The sequence below is a fragment of the Lutjanus erythropterus genome, chromosome 1, assembly GCF_056507025.1.
Source record: "Lutjanus erythropterus isolate fLutEry1 chromosome 1, fLutEry1.hap2, whole genome shotgun sequence".
Lineage (NCBI taxonomy): Eukaryota > Metazoa > Chordata > Actinopteri > Lutjaniformes > Lutjanidae > Lutjanus > Lutjanus erythropterus.
Genome location: NC_139317.1, coordinates 48,962,141 through 48,976,888, shown reverse-complemented (window position 1 = coordinate 48,976,888; position 14,748 = coordinate 48,962,141). Strand labels below are relative to the sequence as shown.

The window sequence follows — 14,748 nt, the reverse complement described above, 5'->3', positions numbered from 1 at the left end:
AAGTATTTCCATTTATTTTTATACTTCTGTGCCACTACATTTCAGAATATAGTGGGACTGTTATTCCATGACAGTTAGTTCAGTTAAGACTGCTCATCTAACTGTGCAGGTCTGGTTTAAACACTGAATGAGTTTTACCTTGGGGGCTGAATGTTCCTGTCTCATTGTCTTTTGCATGACCCGGAACTCATACTCTGCTCGGTTGTGGTCCTGCAGGAGAAATCCAGGATGAAAATTTAGACATTACAGTTCCTGATACTACTGTACGTTAGTAAGCAGTAAGTGCACAAGACAGGAAAATAAAGAGAGATCTTGATGGAATTTCAGCCTGTGTGCATGAAATTTTGCAAGAGTACAGCAAGAGTACAACGCCCTGTGCATGATCAGAGAGAGAGGTGCATCGACCCAACATGAGAGGATTAGTGAAGGACAAAACTAAAAACAAACTTAGTTGATGTTGGAATAGCTAGTGTGTAAAAGCTTGTCATATTCAAGTGTTAAAAGCCCAGTTCACCCTAAAATCAAATAAAAAACATATATTTTTCCTCTGGCTTGTAGTAGCCATCTATAATGTTTTGGTGATATAGGCTGTAGATATCTTCCTTCTCTCTAATATAATGTAACGAGATGGCACTAATCTTATGGTGCTCAAAGCACATCATCATCATCATCAGCATTTGAATAACTCAACAGCATTTTTTCCCCCAGAAATCATAATAAGATGAAGATAATCCACACACCTTGTTCTGAGCTGTTTTATGTCTTAACTACTTTCTTTCTGTTTTGGAATCTACCAGAACGACTTTAGGATGTACTGGAACTATTTTCTTTCTAAAAGAGTGAAAATAGTTCCTAAATGAAACTGCTCACAACAGTAACAGGTCATAATTTTAGGAAAGAGATACTGTTTTTTAAACGTATTTGTTGTGCTCTGGTACCACAGCTATAGCGCCATTTAGTCCCATTATATTGGAGAGAAGGCAGACATCTCTACAGCTGATATCTCCATAACTTTTCTCACACCCAAAAAAATATACATGGATAAATACAACTACAGGCTGAACTGAGCCTTAAAATGAAAGTTTATAATCAAATGCTTAACTTCAACATTACTGCACAAACAGCCCAATATTTTGAGATACACGTTTGTTATTGACTCAGATGACAGGATCAGTGTCCAGTACAAGTTGTTCCAGTGTTTAGCCTAATTTAGCACAAAGACTGGAAACAGTTTGCAGAATGCTAATATATAACTCTATAAAAACATATAGAGGAAATATGCAAGGCTTATGCACAATTTTTTTGATTGTTAACACTCCTTTGGTCAAAACTCTTCACAGTCAGTGAGACATCTGAGTCATCTGTGTGTACGCAAGCAAATCATTTATCATTCCTTTCATAAAAAATGCATTCAATGACCACATTTCCCAAAACCCATGAACTCTTTTTTTCATTCATACTCCACCATGTGCAAAACAATATACCATCTGCAGCGCATGTTTCATTACTGAAGTAACTATTGAAATATATAGAAAGTCTGAGCAGAATATGCACAATAAAAAGAAATAATAATCATTCCAAACACAGCTGACTGCAACTTCAGCTAGAGGCCTGTCCCGGTGTCCTGTTTTTGTCTCATTACTTGACAGACAAAAGGGGACAGCATGCAGTATTGTACAGAGTGATTATACAACACATGCAACAACACGCATTGCACCTCTGCAATTTCAAGATTTTCTTTTTGTTTCATGTTTTTATTCTTCAACAGTAGAGTACTACTTAATAATAATTAATAATTAATACATGAAATTGCTGCATTTATGATTCATTCTTCAGCCAAAGTGAATTCTTATTTCTGTTATGAAATACTGATTTTAAAAAAAACATTCATCTGCATGCTGTCTCAATGAGAACTACTGTCCATCTTTTGGACAGATGGCAGAATATTTGTTCTTCTCTGCTGTCATGTGGGGCAGTAGGGTGAGGGGCAGGCGGTACCAACAGAATCAACAAGCTCATCAGGAAGGCTGGCTCAGTCAGCTGGAGCTTGAAACTCTGGTGGCGGTGTCACAGAGGAGAATGCTTTGCAAATTGAGGAGCATCATGGACAACTGCTCTCACCCTACCCACAATGTGCTGGTCACAGCAGTAGGCTGTTACCACCATGATGCCCCGCAGATCCCCTTTATTCCGGTGGCTGTCAAACTTGACAAACTTGTACACATGATAATATGCTACTTCCAGCAACTTACTGATAATCTGTATTTTTTTGTTAATATTTGCTCTAAATATTATCTGCACTCTTTCCTACTTTGTACTGAAACAGCTGCACAACAACTTCCGTCATGATAAACACAGTTGTAACTTATCTTAGGTACATTTGATGGTCACATCTGTTACAAAACAGCATGGCTTTGCAGAAATGTTGGTCCAGGTTTTGAAATATGCAGCCTAACAGCTGCCTTCTATGTCCAGTCTTTATGCTATGCCAGGCTACCCAAACCTTCCCCTGGATGTGAGTCTTCAGTGAACAGTGTCGGCCCGTCCCAAAACAAACTGTTATCTCCATTGGCTCCCAGACATAAACGGCCTTCTCAAGGATGCTTATCTCTCCACTCTCCTGGATGTTTCTGCAGACAAGATGCTCCAACCCCCACCTCCTTCTGGGACATTCACCCTTACCCTTAACTCAATGTCTTCTTTGGCCCCTCACCCCCTCCCTCCCCCGTGCGGCGTAGTAGGCAATGGTTGAGGGCAGCGCACTGTATAGGAGCTGCAGCCCTCCCCGGGTGACTGCGCTGTGATCCCCCCCCCACCCCCCCCCACCCCCCCACCCCCTTCCCCACCCACATGTGCAGGTGTCCGAGTCTTGTTATAATGTCTTAACTGTTGCTTGTGCTGAGGTGTTTTTTTTTAATCCAAATCCCACACTGTGTTCCCCCTCAACAGGTGCATAGTTTGGGATTTGCCTTTTTTTTTTCCCTCTTCCTCCCCTCCCGTTTACATTTGTTTTTCATCTAAGTAAGCAGGGCGCCTTATCGGCTGCATCATGGTCCTCCTGTCCCTGTCCTCCCATGTCAATTATTCGCACTGTTTTTTTTTTTTTTTTTGTGCTTCTGTGTCCTCTGGGACGGGTTGTAACCAAATGACATTTCGTTGCACTTGTTGTAATGACAAATAAAGGCATCTAAGTCTAAGTCTAAGTCTTATCCATCTGACTGGGTAAGACAGCAACCATGCATGTTACAGGATTTCAAACTGTTCTATATATCAGTATTTCCTTCCTAAATTCAGCCACATTTGATGGCCAAAGCTCTGTGATGCGGCAGGTCTTATTTGTGCTGTAGTCAAATAATCCTTTCATGGTGGAATGCAAGATTAACATTTTATGTCTATACAATATGCAGTCAGATGTGTGTGTATGTGTAGCGGTATAACAACAGTAATGCAGTCTGCAGTTAGCCAAGAGGAATGAAGAGGTGCTGCGTATACAGAGGAAACGTGACTAGAAAACAAAGCTGAGGGTTAGATATTCTCTTTTAGCCTGAAGGTCCGTGTGTCCAGCTAATGTACAGACAGAGTGAACAGGGACAGACAAAAATACCCAAATACAGATAAAAGCTGCCTGAGACAAAGAGAAAACAACAATCCTGGATGGTATGGACTCAGGCCAGCTAGCAGTGTATTTCTAGTGTATGAAAGTAAGCAGATTTTTTGGGCCATTTTGTAACATGTTTTAAACACAACATTGACATATTATCACCTTACAAAAAAAGACCTGATGGATGAGTTAGCAAATAGCTGTTGACATGTCAGCAGAAACAGAGAAACATCAGGAATTATTATCCCCACAGATGTAAGACTGTAGCCATGCTATGAGCTGCATGTGTGTGTGTGCATGACCAGCAAGGCTGGAGCCTAAAATATTTTGTGCACATGTATGACTGTATGCACAAGGACTTTGAACAAATGGTGAACTGCCAGTGACTGATCAACAACTGCTGGGCTAAAAACAAGACTTACCTACAAGCAGTGCAGGGGAATAACTAGTTAGTTGTAACTAGCTACATGTAATTGAATTACATAATTAAAGTAATTTGTTACAGTTACTGAGAAAAAAATATGTAATTAAATTACAGTTACTAATCAAAATGTTGGTGATATCCTTTTTGGGTTGCTTGCTGGAGATCTGTACTTTACTGAGTGACTAGATATATGTCCAGCTCTGTTTGGTATGTTAGTGGTGAGGCTGAACCTAAACAGTGAAGGCTAGCTATAAAAAGCTCTGTAGAGCTGAGAGTGACTGCAGAGCAGCATGAGAATTTCTCTAGTGTCATCACATCATTCAAACAACTTCCTCTCTCATTTTCCTCTAGTAACATAAAAGTTAGTGCAGCTTTTTTTACATTTTAAAACAGTACAGATTATACTGATTCAACCATATATAATGGGCAAACTGAAACCAGCTACCCTGCATCTTTGATCTCTCTTGGTCCTGTTCAAGGGTGTGTGGATTTTGGAGAAACATATTTCCAGGTTTTTGAGAGATTTATGAGTTTGACATTCCACTGTCTTCTAACCAACATATTCACATGGGCCCCATAAGGGCTGAAAGTGAGCTGAGATGACAGAACTGTGTAAACTATGTGGAGCTCATATGGCTTTAATAAACAGCATATTCCAGTTGTCTACCAGGAGACTTTTTTTTTACTGAAGGAGAAATTGTTCCACCTCCAAAACTGTGTGAAAACTCAAATAGTTAAGTTTACCTAAAGAAGAAAAGTAAACTATCTTAACAAATGTTGAGTCACCTCAACCTTTTCTTAGACCAGATGATAAACAATGATAAATGAAAATTATAATGTTTCACTTTCACTTATAATTTCCATATATATATATATATTTTTTTTTTTTTTTACAAAAATCACAGGGAGACACTTGAGAGGAGCTAAAGAGCCCTGGTTTAGGGTACTGAACCGATATTTTGCACTGCTTCTTCTGTTTGACTTTAAAGGTATATTAACTCAATTTTGTCCACACAGTCTGGAGGGCACAGTTGTCTCTGTCTAACAGGGAAAAATCTAAAAAAGAAAAGTAGAGGATAAAAGAGGGGAGAATCCACAGCTATGAGTCAACAAGCTGTCCTGTCAATTCTGCTGCCGTCAGTACATACAAATAACAAAAGTATTGTGTTGAGAGGCAGCAGGGATAGCCAGCAGCAGGATCAACCTCAGGGAGAAAGAGTAACGCCACAGAAAACAGCAAAGACAAAAATGTCAAGTGTAAAGACCTGAGGCAACTGTTAGACACCTTGAGGGGAAGAACTCAGCGTTAGAACGGATATAAAACAGTGTGTGAAAAGGAAAGAAGGTAAGTTTAAATGTGAGAGACAGCAAGAGGTAAAGCAAGTTGGATCCAAACCTTATGTTCCTCCTGTAAAATACAGCACACACACAAACACAGAGGGAGAAGATGTCAGTGAGGAGAAGATTAAAACACTTCCATGTCAAAATGCATGAAAAGTAAAAATTTTTCATAAAAGGATGTAGCAGTGCACTGTTTCATTTGATTATGATTTGAAAAGACAGTCCATTCAACACTGATATCTCAGGCTATGATGATTGTGTGGGAACATTTTTGCTGAGGGCTGAGTCACTATAAAGTGCACAGAGATGACAGAGGAGGTACATTCATACACATATCCTGACATGTGCCTTCATGTCGACCTTATTACTTTGTGAGTGTGCTTTTAAGTGTCATTATGAGCTGTTACAGGGAGTTGAAAATATTCAATACACATAGATAGTTCAGTGTGGAAGATCTGAAATGAGATTTGGCCATAAAGAAGTAAAGGTAGGAAGTGAGAGAGGCTACTGGTTCTGGAGGTGTTTTCCCATCTCAAATGTTTCCTTTAATAATATCCTCTCTGTTACTAAAGATAGAAGCAATTTTCTACTTACTAGTTAAACCATCATGAAACATGGTGTCTGCTGATGATGTATTTGAAAGAGCGGGTTTGGAGGACTACATACAGTGTAGCACACACATTAGCACACAGTGATAATGTTGGTTTTGAAAAAAAATCATGAGAACATGATGAATGACTACATTGTCTATCAGCAAGTTTCAGTTTTCAGTCTGTTTTTTTATAGTTTGAAGTTTATTGAAATGAATAGAAACCAATGTTTTACTGGAAGCAAAGATAATGTTACAGTGCATAATGCTAAGTCTACTGGATTTGGTGGTAAATACAAAAAACGTGAATCTGGAATTTTTAAGAATGTTATTCACCTTAATGTTCGTCAACAAAAGAAATTATGCATTGTGGCTCAAATAAAGCAAGATTTAAAAAAGACTTTTCAAGTGTCTTCAAAATGTAGAATTACAAAGTTGTTGATAAATAGAATAATTTTGGACGTGTTAGACATTTTGGGACATACAGACTTTCTTGCTTTCTCAAAGAGCAGATCAATATCATTCTCATATGTGTAAGCTAAACTACAGCCAGCAGACAATTAGCTTAGCTTAGCAAAGAGTGAAAACATGGAAACAGCTAGCTCTGCTCTGTCAAAAGGTAACACAGTCCATCTACCAGCACCTCTAAAGCTCACCAATTCATTAACATATTACATACTGAATAAACAGGACAGAACATGTTAATTAACAGGCTTTACAGGTGCTGGTAGTAGACTTCTGTAAGCACACCGTTTCCTTCTGCTTCCAGTCTCTCAGCTGAGCTAACCTGCTGCTGGCTGCAGTCCAGCTTACTGACATGACAGTGCAGTGGCATCAATCTTCTCATTTCTCTGCAGAAAAGTGAATAATTATATTTCCCAAAATGAACTACTGTTTTTAAGCATACACTCTTGGAGGCAAAAGTGATTTGTTGTGTTATCTCACCTCCTCCTCCTCTCCAAAGCCTGTCAGGTCCCACACATAGTTGAGTCGCATCTGCCGTCTCTTCCAGTGCTCCATGAAGAGAACCGCTGCATAACCAAGCATACACAGCAAAGTGTAGATGCTTACAGTATTTGAAATTAAGTTGACAATACAACTGACAACATTCTATTTATTGATTCTGTCAAATGAATTACTGTGGTTATCAAATGTTACAAATAATACACTTGATAGGGATTATTTTCATCATCCAGATATAATGCTAAAGTGACTATCCATCCATCCATCCATCCATCCATCCATCCATCCATCCATCCATCCATCCATCCATCCAATCATTTCCAGGTATGGACAGTGTGATGGTACTGTGATGGCTGCAGGTGGTGACTCTGTCAGACACTAGCTTCATCTGCACACATAACACCTCCCTGGTCTGAAGGCCTGCTGCTGCTAACAGATGGCAGCATGGTTTGGCAGGACATGAGAGGAGGGCTGGCTCTGTGTTTACTCAGGAGTTACCTCGGTGGATTCTGACTGTAAATTTCATGTGCGCCTCAGGTGCGGTATCCTGAATGGATTCAATGGTGCTGGCTATGAACTGGAACATTTTCAGCAATGCTTAATGCTTATTTCTGCATAGCTTGTACTTCTAATGTTCCTCTCATCTTCTGGTCTTTCTTTAACTCTGTGGCTGCAGTTTGTATGATGATGATGTGAATGTGTACTTACCCCAGAGGGCCATGAAGATGGAGAAGAAGACGGTGGCTGGGTTGTCAAACAGGTGGCTGGCTCGAGCTGTACCACACGCTGTCACCAGCTTCCAGTAGCTGCAGGCCCGGTCGCACAGTGGACACATGGTAATGTTGTTTCTGGGGTCACAAATCTCCATACTGGCAAAACAGGAATGGATGGAAGAAATGAATTATTCAGAGGGGTCTTAGAGAATAGATGAGAGCAAGAGTTTAGACTGAGGTTCCACGCTTCAGATCCTCTTCAATGAGACACACTGTACTTTGAATAAATAAGTGCCTCTGCATGTTGTTTGTCTGAAGGAGTTGAGCTCACCCTACACAAAAGCACCATCCCTGCAGCACTCTGTTGTGAAATGCACAATAACTGTATGATAAATCTTCCTGGCCTGTCCTCAAAGCACCCCAGAGTGCTGAGGCACCCACATTGGGAAACACTCATGTGCGTTAATCTTTTTTTATTTACAGCTTTGACTTGTGTGGCAATAAATCTGCCTGTGCGAGTAGGTGGAGTCATTTTGAGGGCGTGGTCTAAGGTGTTTACCATCAAGATTCATACCACACTGCAAGAGATTGCCATCTTTCATCTGCTGATGATTTCCTCAACAAAGTGAAAAAAACTGCAAGTGGGTTATAATTAAAATATACATTTCCCCTCATGCAAATCAACTTGTTTTAAGATTTATTAGAAATGAATTAAGAGTTGGTAAGTATCATAAAACAAGACTACCCTAGAATCAAATAACTTTGGCACTTTGACTCTAGAAAATTCTTCTCACAACTTAATTTGTACTGGAAAAAGGTGAAAATACCTTCCTATTTATTTCAGGAGCACATATTTTGGACTCACAGTGAATTGTCAAAAAAGAAATGTGCGATTAACCCAAATGCAAAACAGCTGGTGGTGCTGGTACAGATGGAGGACAGTGACCCCATGCAGGTGCAGGAGTCAAGATTTTCAGTTTAGTCAGTAAGTATTTAACCTTTTAACACCAGCTGACAACTGAAGATATTTTGGTGGCTAGATAGACAGCTGACAAATAAATAAGTATACAAGGGGATCTTATATATATCTATATCTATATCTATCTATATATAAACATATCTACATCTATATCTATATCTATATATATATCTATATATACATATATATATATATATATATATATATATATATATATATATATATATATATATATATATATATATATATATATATACATGTATGTATATGTATATACATTTTTTTCATGGCTTTAATGACAGGACAGCTGAAGACATGACAGGAAAGGTGGAGAAAATGTGGGGGAATGACACGCAGCAAAGGGCCATGTTTTCAAATGTAAAAATCAACAGAAAAAAAACATTAATTGTCTGAATTTTCATTTTTGGGTGAACTTGCCCTTTAAGTATCTGATTTACAATTTTCTCCCAATTTTAGTTAGTTCTTGTGTTTAAACACCTTTTTGATATTATATGACTGTATATTATATGACTTTACTGTGCATCACAAATGGACGTCAGTGATGAAGACACACACTGATGTCAGGAGAACTGTGACACAAGTGCAAAAAGATAAAACAGAAATGAAGGACAGCTTCATAAAACCTTTCTGTCTGAGAAAAAAAAAAGATTTTTGTTTCAGACAGAGAGGAAAAGAAAGAAAATTATTTTAGGAAACAGTTTAATAAAATGGGGATCTGTGTGTGTGTGTGTGTGTGTGTGTGTGTGTGTGTGTGTGTGTGTGTGTGTGTGTGTGCGTGTGTGTGTGTGTGGTGTTACCTTGGTATGTTATCATCAACAGTAGCACAGCCATAGAGGAACACAATGACTCCAACAATGGCTGCAGGGATCAGCATCTGTGTGTAGACTCCTAACCAAGCGAAATACAATCCAACCTTCTCCCCAAAATACTTCCTATGGGAGGAGAAAACATCAATACTGTCAAATGAACTATGATAGCATATTATCATAATACCAAATCAGATCAAGGCCATATTTGTCAACATTAAAACCATATTTTTAAAGAGTTTTTCAGCCACTCACTTCCTCCACCAGCTACATAAACACTCTTTTTGCAACAATCTGCCACACAAATCATTTTATGACACTAAAACCGACACTATCATATAATGATTTGAAGATAATGCATCATCATTCTGTGTATCAGTGCTACAGTCCCTGAGCAGGGTGGGTTTGATCAGATTGAGCTCACACTGTCAGTCTCTTTCCTGGACCACACTGAGCTCAGCACATGACTGCAGAAGAGCATCAGTGGCGCATCAATTAGCCTGTGAGAGTCCTCATCTGTGTCTCCTGCCTGCAGGCTGGTGGAGGCAGTTACTGCTGCTGTGAGAGCACCAACCGTGGCAGACATGTGAAGCTTGGAAATGTGTTTGTAATCCACCTGATGGGTGTGGACAAGAGAAGTGCTGCGGATCTGACCTGATGAGTCCAATAGGCTGGTATTTGTAGAAGACACTGTAGCTGGCCCACTCCTCATACAGCAGCTGTGAAGAGATGAGGAGTCTGTAATTACTACAAATGCTCAGATATTATATTATACATGAGACAGGCCATTATCTGCAGGTTTTTCTCACATTTTAGTGACTCTGGTAGTGCTATTTGTTGTTAAAGTAACAAAATATTTACTCCAAGTTTACCTGTTTGTCTTGATAAATTCAGTATAATTTATATTCTCTATCAGAAAAAAAAGTATTTCTAATTAATGTAATTACTTCTGTTCCTTCTACTTTGTTCAGTTCTTCAGTTTTTCATAATCATAATAATATATAAGACCCTAATATTCAAAAATGAGCAGTGCAGTCCAAACAGTGAGGTAGGGCCATAGAGAGTGTATTACAGAGTTTAAAGTCCCTATTTATTATACAGTGGTGGAAAATTTTTCGGACACCCTTAAAATTTTACACAATCTCAAATATTATCATGAAATATTTGTTAAAAAATCCTCTTTGTGTTTCAAAAGGTGTGGCTGCATTAGACAGACACAAACACATACAACTGATATATTTCTGTTTATTGTTTAACTAACAAAACTAAATTCTTGACAGTTTCAATATGTCAGTTCTCAACATTGTCAATATCAAAGTCAACAAGTAACAGAGAATGTGTTCAAAACTTAACAAAAAATAAATAAACCATCACATCATCAAATTAATATTTAGTAGTCCTGCCATTAGCACGCAGTAGAGCTTTAATCCTGGCTGGCATGTTCCCCATGAGCCTTTCACACTGTTGAGGGGTAATCTTGTCCCATTCTTCTTGAATTGCTGCTTTTAATTCTTCTAAATTTTTTGGTTTACGCTTTGAAACAGACCTTTTGATAATCCACCACAGATTTTCAATGGGGCTCATGTCCGGAGATTGAGCTGGCCACTCTAAGACCTGGATACTGTGCTCCTGCAGCCAAGTTCTACTGGCCCTGGATGTGTGGCAAGGGGCATTATCTTGTTGAAACATCCAGTTTTGACCTTGATGGAACGGTGCACGTGCAGAAGGGAGCATATGGGTTTCGAGAATGGCACAATACTTGGCACAGTTCAATGTGCCATCACAGACAGTGAGATGACCAACACCAGCAGCACTCATGCATCCTCAAACCATGATACTACCTCCACCATGCTTGACAGTAGGTACTGTACATGATAGAGATAATGCTTTGCCTGGTCACATTAGCAGGAGGAAGATAAAGCTGGAAACTGGACTCATCTGACCACAGAATCTTCTTCCAATTCCTGGCTGTCCAGTTCTTGTGTGCTTGGGCCCAACGACGCTGGGCTAACCTCTGTCTCTCATTGATTAGGGGCTTCTTGACAGCCCTGTAGGACCTTAAGCCATGATCTAAAAGTCGGCCACGTACAGTGTGGGTGGAACACTGGACACCAGTTTGGTTTGACCACTGCTGCTGAAGCTCCTGTGATGTCATTCGGCGGTTTTCCCTGCACATGCGGATCAGGATGCGGTCATTTTTTGCTGAAGAACCCCCCTGGACGACCAGATCTTGGTTTGTCTTCCAAGCTGTTCGTCTGTATTTCTGCAGAGGATATTCAACTGCTGAAGGACTGCATTTGCACTTCCTGGCTATCTGGTGGCAGCTGTACCCTTCCTGCCTGAGAATCTGTATCTTCAGACGTGTTTCCTGCGTTAGGTTCCTTCTTTTAGCCATTTTTGTCTCTGAAGAATTTTCAAATGTGCTGGCTTTATATAGACACGAAGCACGGCAACAAAAATTGTGTCTTTTAATAAAAAGCACGACCTTCATTAGTGGATCACTGGTACCAAAATAAGCCAATACTCAGAATTTCTTATGTATTTTTATGGAATCAGTCAATTTTAAGTTTTTAATGGCTTTTTTAGGATTTGTTTAGTATTTTGGCTGTGACTGTACTAAAAGAAACTGCAACTTGAAGACCTAAGAGTGATTCTTCATGCAACCACTGTACAATCTATGGTTGAAGCAAGTTGTATCCCCACGTCCCCTCCTCCACAGACTGAAGCTCAGGCAGGCTGCCTGCAGGCTGAACGGGCAGTGAACAGGAGTGCAAGATGAGCAAAACATTATACTTTGATAATAACAAGAAAGGACAAGTCCTTCACTGTAATTTAGTCAGCTGTTTTTCACTCTGTCAGTTTCTTGTCAATGTAAAGTTCAGCATGTTATCCTGAGAACAAAAAGACCACTGCTCTGAAAATACACACTCTGTAGTTGGAGGTGTCTGCCTTCACTGCTAGGCTCTGTTAACATACCGTATTGTTCAGTTTAACTGTTATAAACATCTACTCCTTCTGAAAGATTATTAATGACTGCTCAGCAATTGATTGCTCATTTGGCAAACATTTCCATTTTTTTTAAAACTTAATAAATATGAAACAGACAGGATTAAACTGGAATGGAAACTTCCTAGGAGAACATGCTGGCTGTGGCGTTGTTGTCAGAGAAACTGGTATTTCAATTTAGCATGTTTCCTTAATCTGTGATGACATATCATGGTCACTTTGTGATTTAGTACAGTAAATATAGTACTATTATTATTTCTCCTTTAAGTAAGGGTGTATCTAGTGATTCTTTAAATTTTATTGCCCACAAGGGGAAATTCCTTTCCACAGCACTGTACACATAAGACAATAAACAACACACAGTAACAACAGATAACAGATAACAGCACACAGTCAGGCCAGATCAGTGAGGCTCATTGTTTACAGGCCCTGTGGCTGCAGGGATCAGGCTTTTCCCACAGCAAGCCCTTCAGCACCTCAGTGCTGTGTACCTGCTCCCAGAGGGCAGTAGGGTCACATGCTGATTTAGTGGATGTGTCTGTCCTGTGCTATTGTGGTTACAATGCATGCCATGCCTTATTGTTTAGCATTGTGAGGTTGGTTGTGGGGAAACAGTGGTGTTGTTTGGCCTGATTAGTGACAGATAATATGTTAAAAAAGCAAGCGGAACAGTACAATGGGATGGGCTCAATAATCCTCTGCCACAACTAAAAGAGGAGGTAGAGGGCAACCAACCTTTCTGATTATTTTCTTAATAAGCTGATCATTTGTTTGGTCTATATAATGTCAGCAAAAAAAAAAAAGTAAAAAATGCCCATCACATGTTCCCAGAGCCTGTGGTTACACCTTCAAGTGTCTTGTTTTGTTTAGCCAACAATTCGAAGACTAGATTAGATTTTATTTTTGCTTGACAATGACCTAAACAATGAATCAATTACAACAACTGTTCCGTTGATCAAATTATTTAATATAAAATATAAAAGAAACTTCCTGCACAGATAATTCATATTACATGCCTCCGGGCATCAAAAGGGCTTTTAATGTGAAACATTGTGCAGGATGTCATTAACAGAAACATAACACTAGAAATAGGGAGAAATGCAGAGTAGAATAGTGTTAGGAATTAAAAGGAGAAATCCACCCTTCATTAGTGACTGGCCTACTTGTTTATCACCAGATATTATGGTAAATGGACTGCATATTTTTTCCTATAACCACTCAAAGTGCTTTACAACACACTTCACATTCACCCATTCACACACACATTTAATACACTAATGGCAGAGGCTGCCATGCACCCATGCCTGTTTTGGGGCAGGCACAGTGCCAGGATTTAAATTTTGGGTGGGCCACAGTAACTGTGGCTGGGCCTTTTAATAACAAAAGTAACACTGCTTTCAACTGGTAGTGTCACTTTAACAAAAATGACTGGTATCAAGCTGTGGAGAGCGACTAGCACTTCCATTGAATATGACACTTTTAAAATATTTTTAAGAAACAGTTTCAGTGCTGAGATCACTTATTATTTCACCGCAGCAGTCTGTATTTATTTCAAGTGGCACAGCATATCACGTTATCTATATTTTTGCTATTGATAGATCAATTCATCAATTCACTACTCAATTCATTAAGAAAATTGTCATTTTAATTCATTTTAATGCATTTTCATTTGGTCTGGCTGGATTACTCTTTAAACTGATTGCAAGGAGACGGAGAAATGGAGTGATCAGACTACTGGGTGAGCTACAATGACTTTTAACAGGAGAGAGAGCGCAGTGCGATGTGCTGTTCATTCATAAACTTAACTATCTGTGCAGTGAAGGTCATCTGAAGACATCAAGTCAGGCAGGAATATTTCGCTCTACCTCCTGTAATATCTGCATTTTCTAGGAATTCTAGTTTTGATAAGAAATGCATCTGCAGTTATAAAATAAGACAAAGCTTTCTTAGATACACCTGTCATCATTTTCTGCTGAACAACCACCATAGGGTGACATGCATGTGTGAGTGTAACATGTCTGGGGCAACGAATAATGGCTCGTTGTGATTGGTCCAGACCTCACATGTGATAATAGCTGAATAAATGTTGTCTGTTTTCCAAATGGAAACTTTTTTTGTCTTAAGGGTGTATAAAAAAGCTGATTTTAATAATTAAAAATAAATGCTAAGAAAATATGTGTTCTCCCAGTCATTTACGGTTGTACAAGTGGGTGGACCCAGGTGCGTTAGGCCCACCCATAATGCTGCACCTGCTTTGGGGGCAATATGGGGTTCAGTATCTTGCCCAAGGAATTGTACCACTGAC

General features: G+C 39.3%; 1 protein-coding gene across 2 annotated transcripts in view; it reads right to left on the bottom strand.

Annotated features, from left to right (window-relative positions):
- The window catches only part of ano1a (anoctamin 1, calcium activated chloride channel a), a 114,605-nt gene that overhangs the window by 25,983 nt on the left and 73,874 nt on the right, over positions 1 to 14,748 (bottom strand). For both annotated transcript variants that reach the window (XM_084722754.1, XM_084722746.1), the window contains exons 10-14: positions 10,092 to 10,156; positions 9,429 to 9,563; positions 7,627 to 7,787; positions 6,901 to 6,986; positions 139 to 210 (exon numbers count right to left, since the gene is read on the bottom strand). In XM_084722754.1, the coding sequence (XP_084578880.1) occupies positions 139 to 210; positions 6,901 to 6,986; positions 7,627 to 7,787; positions 9,429 to 9,563; positions 10,092 to 10,156 (519 nt within the window). The remainder of the gene's footprint in view (positions 1 to 138; positions 211 to 6,900; positions 6,987 to 7,626; positions 7,788 to 9,428; positions 9,564 to 10,091; positions 10,157 to 14,748) is intronic.